Source organism: Tiliqua scincoides, chromosome 3 (assembly GCF_035046505.1).
Source record: "Tiliqua scincoides isolate rTilSci1 chromosome 3, rTilSci1.hap2, whole genome shotgun sequence".
In the NCBI taxonomy this organism is placed as follows: domain Eukaryota; kingdom Metazoa; phylum Chordata; class Lepidosauria; order Squamata; family Scincidae; genus Tiliqua; species Tiliqua scincoides.
Window position 1 is genome coordinate 191,699,269 of NC_089823.1, and position 21,705 is coordinate 191,720,973.

Consider the following 21,705-nt stretch of genomic DNA (forward strand, 5'->3'; position numbering starts at 1 on the left):
CCGGGCCTTGCGGGGGGATCGAGGGCTCTCCCTTGGACGGGCGCGCGTCCCCACCGGCTCCCATTCATCACTACTGCACCGCGGAGAGGAGCTCCTTGGCTGCTCTTCAGGTGGCCAGAGGAGTCCGGCGAGGAGCCCCGACGGCAGGCTTCTGCTCTCCCCTCCGCCTGCCGCCCCCGGGGCCGGAGCCCGCGCCCAGGCAACTCTGCCGGGAGGAGCGAGGCCAGCCCGGCGGCGGCCACATGTTGCTCCGGTGGGAGCCGGAGATGCTTTCCTCCTCCATTGCAAACATGTGCATCTTAATGGGAACCATCGCCCTCCCTCTCGCCCGGCCTCCACTCCCAGCGGCGGCGGCGCGGCCGTGCAGGGGCGGCGGGGTGGGAGCGCTGGGCCGCCCCTTACCTGAGGAAGTCCAGCCAGCCGTCGTGGAGGACGGAGGGGTCCAGCTGCAGCGACAAGAAGTTGGGGCTGGTGACGCGGAGCGGGCTGCGGGCGCCCACGTCCAGGAGGATGAGGGTCCTGCCCGGAGCGCCCGCCTGCGAGGGCAGCCAGAGGTGGGCCAGCAGCGCCAGCCCGGGGGCCAGGAGAGCCAGGAAGCCGGCAGGGCCCACGCAGGGGCAGGGCATGCTGCCGGGGCCGGGCGAGGGGGCTCCCCAGTGAAGACCCGCGCCAGGCACTGCCGGTGGAGGCGGGCAGGCGGCTAATTGTCCGGAGTGCGAGGCGCGGGGGGCGCACGGGCTGCCTGCTTCTCCCTCCCCCCGATGTTTTGGTGCCGGGGGGAGAAGGAGCTGCTCACGCCCCTGCCCAGCCCAGCCCTCCCCGGGGCCGGTGCCAAGACGGCTTGTTCGCCAGCGCCGCCCCTGGAAGAGCCGCTGCTGCCGCCTGCGGACACATTCGCTGCGCAAAGGTAGACGGAGGGGAGTCGCTCCGGCGGGGTTAACCCTCTCCGTCCGGGCTCCCCCGGGGACTCCCCCGGGGGCTGGGGGGCGCTGGCGGAGTGGGCGGCTGCCCTGTGGCTTCCCCCCGCCGCCTGTCCGGGGGGAGGCCTCCCAGCCCCGGATCGTGGCTTGGCCCGGAGGAGCCCGCCTGGAGGGGAAGGGAGCCTCCTTCTCCCCCTCTGGACGGGGCGGGCGCCTCTTCTCTCACGCCCGGCACGGAACCCCCTGGCCGCGAGAGAGGAGCGGGGTCTGCGGGAGCCGGGCGGAGTGGAGAGGCTTCCTTCGTCCCCACTCACTCTTGGAGGCTTTTGCTCCGCGCTCGGAAAGCCGCAGGCAGTACCCGGACTGGAGTGGGGCGTGCAGGGGCAGCGGCAGGCGGCAGCATCTCGCCGCGGTGGCCTTCAAAGCCCAGACCTGCGACCCAGGAGCCCAGCCAGCACTGGAGGCCGAGAAGGACACGCTGGGGCTGCTCGGAGAAGCGCTCCCTCCTGGGGGCAGGGAAGCGGGATCCTCTTCCGCAGGAGACACGTCTGTGCAGACCGGGACGGTGAGTCCGTGGAAACCCCAGGAGGGTCGATGCTCCTCCACGGGGCAAGCAGCAAAGGAGGGATATCCGTCCGCTTCCAAGGGCCTTTCCCAGCCAACTCTCTCTGGGCCTTGCCGCTTGGGTGGGGAGGCAGGGGGGAGATCGGGGGATTGAGCACTGGGGCTGAGGCCGGGGGCTGTAGTCGGGAGGCCGGGAAACGAGCGGTGCCTTCCGTTAACCCCATTCAGTCTGCGATCCTACCCACACTTACCTGGGAGTAAGCCCATTGACTACCATGCCTAGGATTGGGCTCTCAGGCTGCAATCCTACCCACACTTACCTGGGCGTAAGCCCACTGACTATAATGGAGCTTACTTCTGAGTAGACAAGCTTAGGCTTATGCCCTCAGTCCTCCCGCGTCCCTCTCGCCTGACGCTGGAGCACATGTCCTTGGCAGTCACGGTGCCACGATCCCCCGCGCGTATTTTTAGCAGTCCCCACCCTTTGCGTGCACCGCGTCCGAAGCGCCCGAGGAGCTTCCCCCGCCCCGCCTTTCCAGGACGGGCCTTGGAGGAGGCCTGCTCCGAACTCCGGGCACCGGCCAGGCCTCTTAAACTGGGTGTGCCTGGAGCGGTGGGGTCCAGTGCCTCCCTACATCTCCAGCTGGCCCCAAGTGAGGATGGAGGGCTCCCCTCGTCCACACTCCACCGCATCTGCCAGGGCTGGATCAGGCATGCAGGAGAGGCCAGGAATGCAGCACCTCCCGGGCAGCTTCCAGCGTCCCAGCCCCAAAAGCCCCTCAATTCTCCGGTACTCGCGCCCCTTTCAGAGAGCCTGGCAGCCCAATTCTAGGCATGTATACTCAGAAGTAAGTCCCACTGTAGTCAATGGAGCTTACCCCCAGTAAAGTGTGTGGAAAGGACGGCAGCCTCAGAGCCCAATCCTATGCATGTCTCTTCAGAAGTCAGTCCCATTAGAGTCAATGAGGCTTACTCCCAGGAAAGTGTGGATAGGACTGGGCTGTAGATCTACTCCTCCTCGCCCTCATCTTTAGGGCGCCTCGAGCTTCCCCCCATCTCCGCCACTCTTCCTCCAGGAGGTCCGAGGCGCAAAGCTAGCCTCTGAACGCGGGGCAGCCGCACTTTGTCCTTTTGGCCTGTCAAATCCAGGGAGAACAGAAGGGATGCCCACCCCCACTTTCTTGGGGCAACCCTCGCCAGTTCCCTCTCGAGGATATGACCACGCTGCTTGAAAGGGTGGGGGAACGACTGTGGGTCCCGATCCTCTCCACGTTTCCTGCAAAGGAAGCCCCCCAACCCTAGTACAAAGGACCGAGTTCTTAGGACGATCGGGACTCTTTTCTGAAGCCTGCCCCCCGCTTTCCTTGGGTCGCCCTGCAGTGTGATGGGGGGTCCTCATGGCTTCGCGTGGATATAAATGGACATTTTTACTCGCGATCAACAGCACATGTGTTTGAAAATAGAGTATCGCCAATTGTTCATGCGGTGTCAAGGGGCTTCAGACCTCGGGAGAACCGTCAACACCCTATGGCAGTTTACTCGGAAGGTAGCCCTATCGATTCCATTGGAGCTTCCTTCCAAGTAAGGATCAGGGTCTCAGAATATCACTTAGCTATGAACAGACCTTTGATGTCGCCGCCTTCCAGCTCCCACCGCTCTACAGAAATCAGTTCAGGGATCACCGCCCTTAATGGGCACCCGGAGAGACTGATCTGGTCCTGAAGTTGGGAAATTGCCCCACGAACAAAGTTCCCTTTGTGCAAATACGGTTCTCGCCGAGAAGCGGTTCTGCTGGGGGGGGGGGGGGTGTCCCAACTGGACTTAGAAGAGGGTGGTGGGAGTGAGGCTTGTCTCCGCCTCAGGCTGCGATCCTATCCACATTTACCTGGGAGTAAGCCCCATTGACTATAGTGGGGCTTACTTCAAAGTAGACATCCATAGGATTGGGCTCTCAGTAAAGTGAAGGTAGGGGACGGGGGGAAGGTGTTGGGTATGATTACTTCTTAGGGAAAATAATGCACGAGCAGATTGAATAATGTTGATCTTGTCATTGTCACTAAGAAAACGTGCTTGGAAAAATAGACGGGGCGGCGGGGGGGGAGGGGGTCGGAGAGGCTGCCAGAAAAGCAAACCAGGGCCTTGGGTGGGTAAGAAAATAGGGGCAGACGTGCAGGATTCTCCCCCCCCTTCCTCCTCCTTCGCGCGCATTTCTGCTCAAGCTGACACTGCTGAGACCTTTCCACATTCCCAACAGTAGCCCGATGGGGTCACCCAGCCCGGTAGCCTGTCTCTGACAGTGTCCAGACCCCGAATTTCCAGGAACCTTTTTTTTTAAAGGCAGGAGGGTCAAAGAGTATTCTCTTCTCGTAAGGGGTGTAAGGAAATGTAAGGGGTTAGAACTGGCAATCGTATACACTCTTTCACGGAGTAAATCCCACCGAAGTCAGTTACTTCTGAGTAGACATGGCTAGGATTGCACTGTAGGGGCAACAAACATTAGAATAGATGCATTCTCATCTAGTTAATGGTTGCCAGTCATCCCTATAACCAATGCATTCATTTGAACTTAATAATAATAATAATAATAATAATAATTTATAAGCTTACAACTTACGACTCTATTTATATCAGCAAAATAGGACAAAAACCAGGCATTCCAGATCCTTGGGATGTCTGGATAAAACAAACTAGTCAATAATATAGTGCCCTTCGGGGAGAAAGGCGGAATACAAATCTAATACAGAAATAAATATATATATATATATACCTCACTGTATGAAAATCTCATGATGATGATTTGATTACCGTTGCTGTCTCTGGTGTCAAAGAGTTCCAGAGGTAAACGGTGCCTTGCACAAAATGGCTCTTTTATCTGTAGTCCTATATATTTTATGTTAAACGACACATTTGAACATGATGTACCTGATGCAATCTAATAGTTGGCAGAGAAGTGCTAGAGGGAACAACGGCTGTCTGTATCATACCTGTGAAAGCGCTCGATAGGACTCCCTCCTATCTCCTTTTTCTGTCTGTTTTCGAAGCTGAGGAATTTCGTCTTCTTCTCCCTTGCTTGCAACCAGGATTCCTTTTTCATTATTGTTATCATCATCATCATTGTGATTATGATTGTTGCTTTTGTTTTGTTACTTGGAGTATCTCTGAGTTTAGATACTTTGAGTATGTCAATAATAATTGAGGCAGTGTCCATGTTGGTGGTGTCGCCCTGCCCGCTCAACCTGCCTGAGGCTGCAATCCTATGCAGTACACACTTTACTGGGAGTAAGCCCCACTGAACCAATGGGGTAATATACTGTAAGGAGTAATATATATGTAATGGGGTAATATAGACTGTAAGAACATAAGAACAGCCCCACTGGATCAGGCCATAGGCCCATCTAGTCCAGCTTCCTGTATCTCACAGCGGCCCAACAAATGCCCCAGGGAGCACACCAGATAACAAGAGACCTCATCCTGGTGCCCTCCCTTGCATCTGGCATTCTGACATAACCCATTTCTAAAATCAGGAGGTTGCGCATACACATCATGGCTTGTACCCCATAATGGATTTTTCCTCCAGAAACTTGTCCAATCCCCTTTTAAAGGCGTCTAGGCTAGACGCAAGCACCACATCCTGTGGCAAGGAGTTCCACAGACCAACCATATGCTGAGTAAAGAAATATTTGTATATTAGAACCCACTGAACCAATGGGGTAATATAGACCAGGGGTGCCCAAACCCCGGCCCTCGGGCCACTTGTGGCCCTCCATGACTTTCAACGCGGCCCTCAGGGAGCCCCCAGTCTCCAATGAGCCTCTGGCCTTCTGGAGATTTTTTGGAGCCCACACTGGCCCAACGCAACTGCTCTCAGCTTGAGGGTGACTGTTTGACCTCTCAAGTGAGCTGTGGGATGAGGGCTCCCTCCACTGCTTGCTGTTTCACGTCTGTGATGCAGTAGCGGCAAAGGAAAGGCCGGGCTTGCTTTGTGCAAGGCCTTTTATAGGTCTTGAGCTATTGCAAGACCTTCATTGATTCATATAAGTTCATCTTTAATATATTCATTTATGAAAACTTATGTAAATTTATTCAAATTTTAAATGTAAATTAATTCTTTTTTCCCCTGGCCCCCGATATAGTGTCAGAGAGATGATGTGACCCTCCTCCCAAAAACTTTGGACACCCCTGATATAGACTGTATATTATATGGGGTAATATATATGTAATGGGGTAATATAGACTGTATATTAGACCCACCACTGCATCAGAGAACTCTTGAATGCCCTGCGCTTTTTTCCCCTGCCCTATTGTATACCCCCCCCTTTTTAACTGGGGGAGCCAGAAATGCTCGGTGCCCCCTTGACCTATCCAGGGGAACGGGGTCGCACTTCTTGCTCAAACCAGTGGGCCCTGGTCCACGAAAGCCTCCAACTCGAAACGGGCTCAATCCTCCAGCGTCCCCAGACTCCTCGCCCTTCCTGCTGCAGGTCATTGCCGAGGGATTGACAGGGATTTGCTTCCCATGGTTGGAAGATCCGTTTCTGGACGTGCTGGCTGTTGGGGCGGCTTTGCTCGGAGAGCTGAGCACCGCTGGGTTCACCCCCCCTTTTTTTACCCCATCCCAGGCACTGACCAGAGCCTAAGCATACCTCTCAGAAAGCGAGTCCTATAGTGGATGGGGCTGAAACGCCAGGTCACTTTTCTCCAACAGCCCGCACGGTGAACGGAGGGGTTCCTTAACCTGAGCAGGCAGAATTGCGCCCCTTGATGTGCAAGGCAATTGCCCCCGCAGTGGCTGCATTCTCCTCCGTTCCCACCCCCCAATGGCTCCGAAGGGGAGGGGCCGCTTGCATGCCGCGGTGAGGCTCCCTGCAAAATTTAGCGCTTTGTCCCCCTCCAGTTACGCCACTGCTGGGTCCAAAGATGCCAGGCCAAGTGACTGTTCGTGCCTGTCCCAGCTCCTTTTTTTTGTGACCCCCAACTGGGGATGCCTTCCTCCTCCTCCTCTGGTTCCTTTGAGGAGCTTCGCCAAAGTTTGGTGGGTTTGTTTCGAACGAGGAGCCCCGCTCAGAGCCTGCGTTGGCAAGTCGGGAGAACGCGCTCCAAACCTCCGCTTCGGATGCTGCCATTCCGTGTTTCAGTGGCGTAGCTAGAAGGGGGTGCACAGCACAAAGCTTTGCAAGCGCCTGACCGCCCCTCCACCTCCCCTTCGGAGCCTCCCCTGCGTACGCCTCCGTCTTGCTTCCCTCCCGGAATAGCTCTGAAGGAGAGACAGAACTTAGTGCCGTGCACCCCCTCTAGCTACGCCACTGCCGTGTTTTCCTCCTGCTGATTCCTCGATACCGCGCCTCCCCCCCCCCCCGGACCTGCCAGGGCCCTTTCCGCGTTGGCTCCATTTGGACTGTCCTGTTTGTGATTCACGGCTTCAGAATTTGTTGTTCCTGATTTTGATCTTGCCATAACTGGGACCAGGAGCTCTCCTTAAGAGACCAGAACCTCTCCTGAAGGACGTAGCAAGGGATAAACAGCTGCAAATGGGCAAGTCGGGATTTAATCGGCCCCTCCCCCATGAATGGTCCTCTCCTCCCCCTCCCAGCCGAAGAGAGAGCCTGTTCACCTAAAGATTGCAGGGGGGCGAGGAGCGTTCGTCGTTTTGCGCATCGGGAATGAGACTGCCATCCTATCCACACTTTCCTGGGAGTAACCCCCATTGACTATAGTGGGACTTACTTCTGAGTAGACATGCCTAGGATTGGCCTCTAAGGCTGCCATCCTATCCACACTTACTTGGGAGTAATTCCCGTTGACTAAGTAGGATTTACAAATCCTGCCAAGGATTGGGCTGTCTGAGTGTGGATGCCAACCGCGTTGCAAATCTCCAGGAAACCCCCCCCCCCAAGAAGAAGCAGAGCCTCCGTCCCTGCGCGGGCACCCAGTTGGGACCCTGATCGTTCTGGGATCGGAGGTCCCTCTGATATTGCAGTGGCCGGTGTGGCCCGGACGATCTCACCTGGGCCTTTTGGATCGCCTTCCTGCAAGCCCCTCCCCCCCACTTCTTCTACAGTCTGTTCCAGCCCTGAGCACAGATGGTGGCAAGGGAAGTAACCGGCAGGGGGCGCACTGCGCCACTTGGCTCGCCCGGACGCCCGAAGGAGACCGCTGCCAGGCTGCTGCGCCTTTGCTCCAGGGGTGGTCGCGCATGGAGGGCCCCCTGGGAACGGGAAGCCCTGCTGGTCATTGGGGATTGCGTCGAGATCGATGGGGGGGACTGGTGTGGGCCGTGTACGCAGCACTCCTCCTGCGCGCATGCGTCAGTGCAGTGCCCCCCCAAATGCGCTTCGCCTCTTCCGTCAGCCCCATTCGGTGTGGGACTTGAAGAGGGCACCTATGCACACCAGGGGACTCCTTGACGCCTGTGTCACTGTCCACCCAATAGTGGCGTAGCTGGACGGGGGGGCAAAGCACTAAGTGTTGCAAGGAGCTTCACTGAGGCGTGCAAACGGCCCCTCCCCTTCGGAGCCATTCCGGGAGGGGGGGGAGCAAAACGAAGGCGAATGGCTTGTAAGGGGAGGAGGAGGGGCGCTGGCACGCCGGGGTGAGGCTCCCTGAAAGCTTAGTGCTTTGCACCCCTTCTAGCTACGCCACTGCCACCGACACGACACGACCCTGGCGAAGTCTTGTGTCTGAGCGACACGGAGGTTCTTTTCAGGGGTGCATTAGATCCCCGAGGTTCGCCCACGCCCCCCCCCCCAGCATTTGCTGTTGCGCTACAAAGTGTACGTGTGAAGCTGCCCTCCGTGTTTACATCCTCGGAATGCGGGATCTACTGCAGCGTGCCAGAAGCCTCCCGCCCCGGGGCATTTGAAGGCTGCCATCCTAAACACACCTACCTGGGAGCAAAGGCCCCCTAAGAGTGGGAAGGGCTTCGAGCTTAGGATCGCACAGTAGGGGACACCCCACACCCCAGATATCTCTCCGGGCCTCCCTCCGCCGACACAAGCGATGCCGTGGCTGGCTGTGGGGAGAATCGTGGGCTCCACCTGGGCAGCAGTTTGGGTGCAGATGATCCTGGAGCGGGGCAAGCGGGGTGCGGCCGAGTGAATGCCTCCCCCGTCTCCTCCCAGGCACCACGAGTCCTCCCTGCGCCCAGGAAGCGTGTCACGCCTTAGCGGTGCCTGGGGAGATGTTTGCCTGGGCCGCGCTGGGGAAATCCATTCCGGGCCTGGGCAAGCCGCGTGGAATCCCCTTTCCACCCGGCTTCGAAGGCGCAGAGCAGAGCCCAAGCCTATGCATGACTACTCAGAAGTAGGTCCCATTACAGTCAATGGGGCTTACTACCAGGGGAGTGTGGAGAGGATGGCAGCCTGCGAGTCCAATCCTATGCATGTCTACTCAGAAGTAAGTCCCCATATAGTCAATGGGGCTTACTCCTTGGTAACCGTGGCTAGGATTGCAGCCTGAGGCGCGCTCCGATTTCACGCCCGGAGTTGGAGGGGCGCAAAGGCGTGTTCGTAGACTCGTCAGGCACCACCACCCTCTTGGAGCCGTGGAGGCCCCGGTTCTGAAGGGCACGTGGCTGGGAGCCAGCGGAACCCGAGGCCGCCGTCCAGCCAGAGCCCAGCAACCACAGCACCGACCTCGGGCCATGGCGCTAGCGTTCCTTTGGCCGACGGCGAGACGGAAGGACCCAGGAGAAGATAGTCCTGCTGCCTCGGCCCGGGCAGCTGCAGATCTTTCCCCGCGAGCAACTCCCGGGCCGGCGTGAATGGAAGGGGCGGAGGGGCCGAATCAAACCCACGGCTGTGCCCTGCACCCGCCTTGAAACTGGGTCGAGGCTCACACTGCACGTCTGAATGCTTCCACTCGTCCAAACTGGCCAGTCCCCAACATACAGTGCGATCCTATGCTTGTCTGCTCAGAAGTAAGCCCCATTAAGCTCAGTGGGGCTTCCTCCCATGTAAGTGTGTACAGGATTGCGACCATAATCCCCTTGCTTCCCATGGAGAATGAATGGGAGCGTCCCTGAGAAAAACCCAGGGGTTGTGCTGTGGGGATTTCGGAAATCCCGCAGGACTGGGTTTCAGCGGCGTCCATGGGAGGCTTGGGCGAGGGCCGGCCTCCGTTTAGAGCAGGCAAATCCCCCCCTTTGACGCCCTTGAACTCGGTGTATTTTGATCTAGCAACCCCCGCCTGTCTGAGGGTTTCTTCCCTGGAGCAGAACTCCGAGGCACCCTGAAAATTTGCCCCTCTAAAGATGATATCAGTGTTCTCACCCCCCAACCGGCCCCCCCCAAGATCTCGTCCAGAGTGAGTCTGAAACGACAAAGGCTGCCATCCTATCCACACTTACCTAGGAGTAAGCCCCCCCCCCCCACTATAATGGGCCATTTGAGTAGACATGCATAGGATTGGGCTCAAGAAACCTTCTCTGCAGGGGATGATTGTTCGTTTGTGTATTGGTGGCTTTTAGGAGGAGGGTGTTCTTTTTAAGATGACAGTATTATTAGAAGCGATTCATTCTTTTCTTCTAAGCAACACACTGTCGGAGTGGAGGACAGTGACAAGATCAGCCCTGTCTCTTCCACCCTCTGCCCCAGTGATACGTGCAAAACAGGCGTCTAGCACATGATTGATCTTCCGTCCATCCCTACCCAGAGAAGGAGGGCAAAGAGGGGCTGAGAAAGAGACAGCCCTTAGGGGTAACTGTTCGATTGCTTTATTTTGGATTGCACGCTGCCTTGGGATGGAAAGGTGGCCTAGACATATTTAGAATTGAAAATTAAGTTTAAATTTAATATATATACTTTAACAATATATTATGATATGGTGTGTTGATGGCTTTAGGTGAACAGTTTTAGGGTATGTGAGTGTTCTTTTTAAGTTCATAGCAATATAATATAATATTGAAAATGGTGTTATTTCCTTTACTCAGCAGTCATCCGATTGTGTTCAGTAAGATTTACAGCCCAATCCTATGCATATCTACTCAGAAGTAAATCCCATTAAAGTCCATGGGGCTTACTCCCAGGTAAGTGTGAATAGGATTGCAGCCTCAGGCTATAATCCTATCTTATTCACTGGAAACAAACACCTCTATTGGATTTTAACCAATCCAATGTGAAAAGGGCATGAATCTGATACTCAGATTTGTGACATGGGGAGTCCCAGTGTCATATCCTTTTCCCATCTTGTCTTCATTCCATATCCCCCCCCCCCCAGTGGCCCAATAGAATGTTCCTCCATTGCCTCTGGTCAGGTGGAGATTCTGGGGAATAGAAAACACTGCACTGCAAGGGTTTGGTATGAGGGAAGTGCCAACTGTGTGCATTGGATACATCATAAACCCTGTTACTTGTCAGCTCTTGAAAAGAACATATCAGTCTTGAAATGATAGCAGTGATTTTTGAATTAGAGCCCAATCCTATGCAAGTCTACTTAGAAGTTAGTCCCATTATAATCCATAATGGTAGGTGTCAATAGGATTGCAGTGATAGGATTGCAGTTAAGACAGTTAATATTTAGTTTAAAAAAATCATCAATGGTCTCTGCTGAGCAGCTGTAATATTTTCAATGACTGATGTATCCATTGAAAGCCTGGGAGGCATCATCCAGCCAAAATGAAGCTTCTGTGTTCCTTTGATATCTTTCATTGATACCCAAGGGGGACTTCATGTCACTCTGGCTAGATCTGGATCATGACCGAGATGAACAATTCAGTAGTGGCTTGAGAATCTCCACCGTGTGAGGGTGGCTAACACTTGGACAGTCCTTCGAAATTCTTCCTTCCTTCCCTTCAGTTCCCCAGAATGTCATTCTAAACATACCTTGAAATGTTCCATTTGAAATCAATGAGACTGGCATATTTTAGTCCCACTTGAAATGCATCTATCTGAAGCATATGCCATTAATTAATTTTAAAAGATCTCAAAGCAGGGTAATATCTTTATTAAGATCTACTAAAAGTTAAGCAAGTAGTGAAAAACCTACTTTGTGACATCTTAGCATGTCCTTACCCATCTTTGGTTTTTTTATTCTAACATACAGTAGCTACCTATAATTTACGTCAATAAAACCGAATCCCACTGAAATTTTCCACAAGCATGTTTATTTGCCCAACTGGAGTTCAATGGAACCCATTTCCTATTAAGTGATCAAAGCCCGTTATGTTGGAGTAAGTTACACTGTAAGATTTACTACTGAGTAAACAGGCATAGGATCAGGCAGCAGGGCTCACACTTAGAGCTGAATTCTCAAGTATTATCACAAGAACTTATCACAAGTATTCACTGATTTTCACTGGACTTCTTTATTTTCTTCTTACTTTCATTTCAGTCTTGATCTTTTCTTTTCAGCTGTGTGGAAATGTTTGCTTCCTGGTTTTTTTATTTTTCAAATGTTTAACAATTAGTTATGCTGAAATTTCACCTAAAAATGAGAGTGTTTTCCCCCCCATACAGGCTTTTCCAATGACTGTTGAGATGAAACTACAGAAGGTAAGAACAATTTCCCCCATACTGTCTGCCCCCTCTTTTGTACTACATACCAATGTATTAGGCATGTCTGCTCCCAAGGAACAATCCCAAATGGCACCAAAACAGATTTACAGAAAAAAAGAGAATATAACCCAGCCAAAGTTAAGAACGTCTCAAGTTCAAGTTTGAATGGGAGAATTAAGCACATTCTTATGGTTCTCCAGCTGAAATCAATGAACCTTCAACATGCTTAACTTTGTCTGAATCCTATCCAGCATTTTTACACTGGATTTCCTGCTGAAATTCAAAAGCCTGACCATTACAATTTTCCTGTGAATTTTGCCCCCCCCTCCAACCAACCAACCTGTGAGGTACAAATTAATTCAGAGGCTGCAGATTTGAGTGCTCCACCATGGCCAGGCCAGGCCAGGCCAGGCTGGGGAGCCAAGTGTTACTTGGTGGGAGGAAGAGGTTTACAGAAAGCAGATGATGTAAGTGAATCCTGCACATTATAAAGGAACCATCAGGCCCGTGGGCTTCTGCCCCAGTGGAGTCTCCTGCCTGGCCTTTGATGAAGTGGCGCTCACCGCCCAGCTCTGCTCCAGATCCTGTTTCAAACATGCTGATGAAGCCTTTTTGCCTCATTTAAGATAAATAGAGAATGCTGGAAGAAAAAGTGTCTTCCCCCATTTCTTTTCTCAGCTCTATGAAAGCCAGGCCGGGTGAAGTGGGAGGAGGGCAGGGCCAGGGCGGGATGCGGCATCAGATCCTGCAGGATCTGGAAGAACCCAGCCTTGCATTGGCCTCTTCAGGGAAGGCAAGCTAAATTAACTGCAGCAGTGTGTGCTGGAGGAAACCTTTGCACGGAACCTGGTTCCCAAGGCTCTGATGGAAGGAGAGGAACCCTCCACCCCAAGCAGCACAGCGGATCCTCCTGGCAGAGCTACAGACTCCTCCTCCTGGCAGCAGCCTTGCTAGGGTTGCCACAAACCACCACGGGATAAGGTGCCACCTGAAAACTCCCATGCCCAAAGCTAAACATCCCAGAGACAAAAGGGCAGCCATGAATCTGTCCTTGAGTCTGTCCACTAGTGTTACTGATGCATGGCAGAATCACAGAGACCAGCACTTAGTGGTCAGGTAGCAGTACTGTAGTTGCTTCTTCGGCTTAGTGTACTTAGATCTGGGTCCTTAAAGACTCTGATCTCTGCAGAGAAATCCAGGTTTTGCCCAAGTGGGAAACTTTTTTCTTTTCTGAGGTAGGGCACTAGAAGCTAGGAACTTTCTGGCAAATGAGAGAATGTAGCAGCCATGTGGCCCTTCCATAGGCACCATGGCAGACTGCATTGAACATGGACATAAGCAGTTGGCAGTGAGAGCAAGCTGTGAGGCAGAGCATCATTCAGAATAGATCTTGGCTGTGTTGGCACTGAAAAAGAGGAGCATCCATTCTCCCAGCAGAAAAAGTAGAGCCTTGCTGACATTTGTAAACAGAAATGTATGTGACCCATGACTCATGGACCAGGATGTTTTCTCCTGACCCATGCTTTGTTTATTTCCTTGTTTATTTATGCTGCTAACCATGGAAGGCAATGGATTTGCTAGCACTGTGTGCATCTTTCCCCTGCTATACTCTTCCCAGGACAGAAAGATTGATTGTATAGTGGTCCAACTGTTGTAAGGAGCAGGTCCCACAGTAGACAACTTATGAACTGAAGTGATGGGGGAATTGGGATGTTCTAAAGAGGGCAGGACAAAGGAAGTGAGGATTCAAAACAGTAGTGAGGATCAATGCAGAAGATGGTGCCTTATGGATGTGCCCCCAGGACTGGTCCATCCATGAGGTCAAGTGGATCAGCAGGGAACACCCACCTCCATCTGTCCACTTGCCTCCACTTGCCTTCACAGAGAGGAAGGAAGGGTGGAAAAGAAGTTTGGAGGACGGGAAAGTGAATGGCTAGAGTAGGGATGTCAAACATAAGGCCCACGGGCTGAATGCGGCCCCCGGAAGCAATTTATCCTGCCCCTATTATAATTGGGCTCCCTTATATCTTGAAAATATGAACAAGATTTGCACATTTGCTCTTCTGACATTTGCAGCTAATGAATTTCTACATGAGAACAAAGTGCTTATTTCTGGCCATCATCTACTTGATGATGTAACATCTGGCGCTCAGCAGGCACCATGAATGCTAATTTCAGCCCTCTATATGAAATGACATCCCTGGGCTAGATCTTTTCTAGCCACACAGAAACTGGCATATCACCCAGTGAGGAGAGGAAGCATTTGGCCTACCATCTCAGGTACCAGGAGTTCTTGAACAAATTGTACAAATTTGGATTGTGCTTGCTTGTTTTTTGTTTGTTTGCACAGCGTATTGTTCTTCTGTCAGTCAGACTCATGAGGATAGATAACAAATTATGGTGATCACTGAAACCTCATCTTCTGACTGGTGAAAATTCAGGCTCCCTCTGCATCCTGCAAGGCTTCAGAGATTTTACCAGGCATCAATCACCAATTTCAAGCCTATCATTACTGTCATATGGACTAGAAACTTGCTTTTTGAAACAACGAAATATAAAATTCTCAGAATGCTGAATCCTTGTTGAACATTAAATTCTCTGCTTATGCAGGATTGAAGAGTACACAAAGTACTGTATGTATATATTGTCTTTCTTCTTCTCTCAATATTGAATCCCATAATGTTTCCTAATAAATGGGTATCTTTAGTTTTGCTGCCATTGAACTGGAGTATGTTCTGTTTCTAAAACCTGCTATTCTCAGATAAGCTGGACTGGCTTTGAGGCAATGGATTTTTGGGGGCAAAGGACCTGGAATTTCTGTGTGTGTCCAGTGGCAAAGGCATCATGTCACTGAGATATGATCCCCAAGGAGGAAAAGGGGTTGAGGCCCATCCATTTTTCATCCTATTCATAGGACTGCCAGGCTAATAGTGGCCTATGGGAGATAACATTAGTGCATTAAAACTATTGAGATTAGAGATCTGCTGTTTCTTCATTTGCTGTTAAAAGGCAAATTTGCTGTTAAAAGCAGTAGCTCAGTAGCTCACCTCAGAAGGTCCCAGGCATCTCCAAAGAGGGCGGGAGAAGGACCCGTCTGAAAACCTGGACAACTGCTGCCTGTCTGTGTACAGCATTGAGTTAGATGAACCAAAGGTTTGACTCAGCATGTGGCAGCTTCTCTGTCTCCTTCATGTCAGTTTTTGGGACCAGCAGGGGTACTTACAACTTTGACCAGTGGTAGGTGGCACTGTAATTAGTAATGGACGATTTAGCATGATTTTATGGATACTGACATAGACAGTTGTGGGAAATCAAGTATTATTCTTTCTTTTCTGTACTCTCCCTCTTATCTGGCTATAGGTAGTAGGCCCAAGCCCTTACAGAATATAAGAGCATTCATTGTGGGATGGGATTTGTATGCAGAAAGCGGAGATCCAGAAGGGAGATGTGCATACCACCCCAACTGTTTAGCCTGAGATCAGTTTAAAGGGTTAGCAAACGTTACCAAATGGACACCCAAGGCCCGGTCAGATTTCTCCACTAACGGCTGATTCAGTTGGTGAGACCCACAAGCACCATCAAATGGACAGCAAGTCCTGCTTCAGAATACATGACACCCTTTCCAAGGATGGAGGCTGTGTTGAAAGGGGTTCTTTTCTTTTTTTGAGTTAATTTCCACAGGAGTACTTGCAGCTATCCCAAAGTGAAACTTTGACCATGTGGTGTTATTGTCACCACCCAGGAAGACATGGGGCAGAAAGGTTCTGGCTCACTGCGAATTAAACAAAGATCTGGCAATCATTCTTTGGAGCAGAATTCAACCAGGTAAACTTCAAAACAACAATTTGTAAGAAAAGGAGAGGAAGAGTATGTGAAAATTCATGGACTCTTTGCTGGGCCACCTGCTCAAAAAAGAAAAAGAGAAGGTTTTTTGTGTATTTTTTAAGGTTTTGAGGGATTAGGGATAGTCCGCCTCTCACACAAAAATGAATGATGAGGGGCCTGTAACAAGAACTTCTCTTGGCCAAGGACTTCAGGAACCTTTCCCCCCACATACATCATTTTTAGTTTGGGCTAGGCGTCAGCCAAGAGCTTCATCAGTTTGCACCAGCTGAGGATCTGGCACCCAGTCAGTGTGAATGGGTTGTTTCTTTCCGATATTATCATAATTGCTTCTGAAAGCCTGGCTCCTTTTAAACTCTTTTCTCCTGTAAATATTTAGCCCACAATTTTGTTAGGCTTGTAAATAAGCCCCCCTTCTTCTTCTATGTGCGCTGTTTCTAATCATGAAAGCAGTCTTGGAGGAGAAAAAAAAAAAGAAAACAAGAGGGAATAATAGAGGGGGGGAGGAGGAAGGGGGTTATATGTAAATGAAACTTCATCCAGACCTTCATCCAGGTCAGCTACTAAAGCTGCAATTAGCTGCTCACTTACTAGGGAGCAGGACACTTTGACCAGAGAGGCAGGTTCAGTGCTGCCCAGAATGACACAATCCTGGGAGTGCCTCCTTGTTCAGGTTCTTGTCCTACTTTTCATGCAGCCTGTGTGTTGAACATTGAAACTGCTCCCCAGAATTCCCAATGACATTCTGGGGGGGGGGGGGTCTTGAGATTGCCTTCAGTTTTTTCGAGGTACCCTTTACCCATTACATAATGTGGCAAAAAAAAAAAATTTAACCAGCGCTATTTGGAAGGACTGAGGGCCCAATCCTATCCCACTTCCCAGTGCTGATGCAGGGTGCATGCCAACAGGGTGCATGCTGCATCCTGCAGTGGTGGGGCAATCACAGAAGCCTCTTCAAAGTAAATGCCAGATGCAAGAAAGGGCACCAGGATGCTGGTCTCTTGTTGTCTTGTGTGCTGCCTCCCAGAGGCCTCTGGTGGGCCACTGTGAGATAGAGGAAGCTGGACTAGATGGGCCTTTGGCCTGATCCAGTGGGGCTCTTCTAATGTTCTTATGTAAAGGAGCATGTGTTCCCTTAACTTGGGGCTGCATTGCAGCTGCATCAGCACTAGAACGTTGGATAGGATTGGGCTCTGTGTTCTGAGCAAACATGCATAACAAACATGCACATGGTTCATCTGCAGAACAAATCTTCTGTCACACTAATGATTCAAAGTGTCTTCCATCCCATCACAAGCCGCTCCTTGAACATTCCTTAAAGTGTAAAGTTTCTTAAATTGTACACACTTGTTTGTGCTTACATGCAGCACATGGTCCGTCAGTGGCATGGCATTCTATGGGCTGGTGAGCAATGGGATTCAAAGCAAGTAGGTACACATAATGGAAACGATCTCATATGCTGCCTCTGCTTACTCCTCCTGCCTCCATCCCCCACCCCATATGTGGTTTCCCTTATGTCAAAATCTAGATTATAAGCAGGGACCTTTCTTTGAAAGTCACATAGTATTCTGAGAGACCCCTTCCATCCGGCTCATAAGTTCTTTGAACTGTTGCCTTTGGGTAGACAATACAGAACTATTAGAGCAACACACGACTCCTGAACAGTTTTTATCCCACAGCCATAATTACGTTGAATAAGGCGATATAGTTGTTACCATGCTCCTGGGCATTATGGTCTGTTATACTGTTTTTATATTATGATGCATGTTGTATAGAATGTGTGGGTGAGTGTGTAGAGTGTGATTGTTGGAATTGTTGTATATATTTATGCTTGTATCTCAAAGGAACATAAATTTCATTGTGCTGTAGCACAATGACAATAAAGTTACTACTACTGCTTTTAACACTATACAGAAAGCTATGTACATTGATGAAATAATAAAACCATTCATTTCAATGGGATATAAACCCATTATGACCACATAAAACCATTCTGTTGGCATCCTTCAGTCTCGGAAGACTATGGTAATGTGCTCTGAATGGTGGTTCTGGAACAGAGTGTCCTCTCCAGTGCGCGAAGCCTGGGTAAAGTAGATGTGGAGGATAGACTGTTACCCATGCAGCAAATCCCCCCTCTCCACATCACTGAAATGGTCCAATGGAAAGGCAGAAGCCAATATGGTTGGTTTTGGTTCCAGCAGCATCGCAGGAGTTGCCAGAACGTGACTGTTCAGCCATGAACTGCCTCAGGGACTCTGGCTCTGGATTTTGCCTCAAGGTTGTCTCCTGAAGCCTTTTCCATAACTGGATGTAGCCACAAGGCAGTGGAGGTTTGGGATCCAGTTTTACTTCTCTCTGATGAGCTGCCTTCCCAGGCTAACGAGTCCCATCTACCCGGTGGCTGTTTAGTCACCTCTTACGACAAGTACAGCCAAACTGAGGGCCTATTCTTATCCCCCAGCCCCCAAGGGTCATAGAACCATTATACCATAAAAACCATAAAGCCATAATGACTAGGCAATAAGACTAAAACCCAGAAGAAAACACAATTAGGTGATGTTCGGAGAATCTTTTATTGAAATAGATAAGTTGCAGTGAAATTTCCCATAAACAGTTACAGGCATGATTAGGAAGCGGGGCATATATACACATATAGGACATTCATATCCATGAATTCATACATATATAGACACACACTACATCCACCCCAACCAGCCTCGCTTGAGAGAATGCCCCATTAAAATACTGTGGGATTCACTAAGATCCAAACTGTACATATTTGCTTCATGCATCTGACCAAATGGGCTCTGATCCAGGCAAATGGAGACCATAATACATCTGTTCATCTTTAAGATGCCGCAGGACAGTTGTTTTGGCTGCAAAAGTGTGATCTGTTTATTCTGACCATGTGGGAAGGAAGGAAGGAGACTGCGCTGTCACCTGCTTTCCAGGAACTCCCTGCATGAAGGGACTAGAGCAGGACTGCACCCCTTTGATGAAGAGAGGTCTTTATCTTCGATGGAGAAATACTATCTTCAAGGAAATCATTTTCCAGATGGGAAAAGGGTGGCAATCCCTTGGTGCTTTCTTCACCTTAGAGGAGGAGGAGGATGGCAGGGGTTGCACACTGGCAAGACGAACTTGCATCCAAGTCCCGAGTTGGCAGGGGTGGTGCTCACGGTCTGGCTGAGGCACTCGTCTTGCGCCACCACCATCACCAGGCTGCTTCATCACTTGTTCCCTCTATTAGATTAATCAAAGCGATGAAGGTTAATAGAAGCTGTAGCCATAAGGGGAGGGGAAGCCAAAAGTGGGTGTGTGTCAGAGAAGCAACATGTTCCCACCTTCCTCCATGCTCTTCCATACACACAACTAACTTCTGGCCTGATTCTGTGCCAGGGACATGCAGTGGAGGTGTGGTAGGTGAGGCAGAACCACCCCATCATAGCCCATGGAAAAGCACTGCAGCTGCCCTGCCTGCTTACACCTGAGAAAGCCGGTGTAAGGAGAGCCTCCTTGGGTGTAAGGAGGGCCTTATCAGGTGTAAGCAGGCAGAGCAGCTGCAGTACTTTTCCATGGACTACGATGGGGTGGTTCTGCCTCACCTGCACCTCACGTCCCTGCTCTGTGCACTTTGTCTAGGAAGTAAGTCCCACTGAGCTGAATGGAACTTGTTCCCAAGAAAGTGTGCAGAGGACTGTAGCCTGTCTTGTGCGTACATCCCACTGCACACAGCAGAGCATTTCTGAGTAAACAGGGATTGGTTAGGCGCATGTTATTTTGAGGGTGCACATTCGGTTAGCGCATTCGGGTTATGCTGTCTTACTAACATCTGGGTATTGTTTGCTGATGCTACATTCCTCTGGACCATGTTATGCTGATATTGCTGCTTACTGCCAATGTAAGGTACAAATAACTGTTTCCTGCACAAATAGCAGCCACAGTTACTGAATTTTGGAAGTACCTCTCCGAAGGGAAGACTTGAATCTTTCTCTTTCATAGCTTTAAAAACAAATGGTGTAATCCAGGCCATTAAAGTCAATGAGACTTTTTACCCTTGGTGTGACAGTGGGCTCAATTGCACCCAATGTTGATGCCTAGAGACTAACACTGCTCAGAGCCCAAGCTTGGTGACGTTATCATTACGAAGAACTGTGTGAAAAGAGCAATGCCCTCACAGTCTCTAAGACTTCGGAAACGGCAACAGTGGAGTTATCTAAACTATTTCTACAACCCAATCGCTGTAATAGCCAGGTGCTGAAATCACTGCTGGAGATCACATCCAGATGGGTTGGGAGATGGAGAGACTGGAGGAGTTTAGCAAGTCAGTCTGTGTCTGCAATTTCTTTGTTGAGGAAAGTTTATTCAGTACAGCTCAATTGGGAGCTCTCTCTCTCTCTCTCTCTCTCTCTCTCTCTCTCACACACACACACACACACACATACACAGGAAGCCAAAGAGTCATTGAGGATGCCAACTTATGCTGCCTACTGATCAGAAAAAAAAGCCTGTCTTGCTCCTGTTTAGATCATGACCAGCAACTTCATAATCAGGGAAACAGTAAGGAAGCTTTTCAGGGCATGAAAATAAGTATTATCAGCTGCTAACGTCTGCACGTCAAAGACAGAGGACAGAAACCAGAAGCTGGTAACAGAAGCATTACTAGCGGCACACAGAGACATCGCTCACAATAGCTACAACAAGAAGAGTTCAAATGTGTATTTTTCCACACTGATTTTTTCAACATCCTGAAGCATGTCTGAGCCAAAGAGAAAGTACAATACTAAAAACATGGTGATCTGATTGTGGTTTACAGTATGACTTTTGCTCTTTTGCATAGGAAGGGCCCATCATTCTTACCCAAGAGCGCCCTTTGAATCTTATTTGTTGCCTTCACTAATGTGAACATCATGCCCAGCAATCAGCACTTTCCTTATACTCTTTGCTCTCCGAGTCTTAAAAGGAAACAAATATGGTGGTAGGTTTCCTGGAATCAGCTCTGTGCACAGAAACATGACATGCTTCCAAAAGATCTGGAAGGTATCAGAGCCTGGGAAACATCAAGCCCCCAGCTGCCCTCCAGCCCAGTGAGGTCGGCTAGCAAAATGGAATTATCCCATGTGCAGACATAGCTGAAGAGGGTGACAATACCAGGAGGACAGCTGAGCAAGAATGACAGAGCTGAACACAGAGGGCAAGGGACAGGTCAATAAAAGAATCCACAGGAACAGCCTGAATTCTCAGAACCTGATGATCATATGTGGAAGGAAAGGAAGAGGATACAAAGGGTAAGCATTGACAGGATAGAAGGATGGCAGGACGAACCAGCAAGTCATACTTTTGGGCATATGACTTGCAAAGAAACTGGAGAATACAGTGAGAAACTGACAAACACTCTAAACTGGGTTAATTGGTTTAATTATTACTTAACCCACTATTAATTAACCCACTATTAATTGTTGGAGTTGGTGCAACTCTGTCTGCTGTCCAGTGGGGGCAGGATGCTGTGCAGAAGGGGTCAAGCTATGGCCCAGTGAATCTGACCTTCCTACCTGTTCTCTCTGTGATCCTTGTGGGGTGTGGCCCTAACCCTTTATCCTTCTCCTCTGAGCACTTCTTCTCTTGTCCTCTGACCACTGACCTATTAAGATGGCACACAGCAAGGCTCTGATGCCCACGCCATCTTGAGCACATGGCATGCAGGGCGAGGCAGCTTTAGGGCCTTGCTATCTAAGTGTTAGCTGAACCTCTGATGCTTATCAGATGCTGTAAATATACACTCAATGGAACTGTAAGTAAACAACTTCTTTTTTGCAACTTTAACAAGCCATTGCCTCTTTGTCTTTTTTCATTGAATAGCAGTCAGCCGGGTGAGGGAGGTTCCCTGG

The 21,705-nt window shown here is 50.4% G+C and overlaps 2 protein-coding genes across 2 annotated transcripts in view; one reads left to right on the forward strand and one right to left on the reverse strand.

Moving 5' to 3' along the window:
• HPSE2 (heparanase 2 (inactive)) overlaps positions 1-1,135 on the reverse strand; it is a 159,213-nt gene extending 158,078 nt beyond the window's left edge. The window contains exon 1 of the mRNA XM_066619044.1: positions 403-1,135. Within this exon, the coding sequence (XP_066475141.1) occupies positions 403-626 (224 nt within the window). The 5' untranslated portion in view covers positions 627-1,135. The remainder of the gene's footprint in view (positions 1-402) is intronic.
• Positions 625-14,697, forward strand: LOC136645243 (uncharacterized). The gene is made up of 4 exons (XM_066621479.1): positions 625-629; positions 663-1,485; positions 11,936-11,971; positions 14,325-14,697. Exons 1-4 carry the CDS (start codon positions 625-627, stop codon positions 14,376-14,378), a joined length of 918 nt encoding a protein of 305 aa, XP_066477576.1. The 3' UTR covers positions 14,379-14,697.
• Positions 14,698-21,705: the final 7,008 nt, after the last annotated feature.

Bases quoted from the DNA above. Each gene is read 5' to 3' on its own strand.
- LOC136645243 (XM_066621479.1), top strand. The intron at 1,486-11,935 runs GTGAGTCCGTGG...CCCCCCATACAG, and splicing joins CGTCTGTGCAGACCGGGACG to GCTTTTCCAATGACTGTTGA. The intron at 11,972-14,324 runs GTAAGAACAATT...TTGTTTGCACAG, and splicing joins TTGAGATGAAACTACAGAAG to CGTATTGTTCTTCTGTCAGT.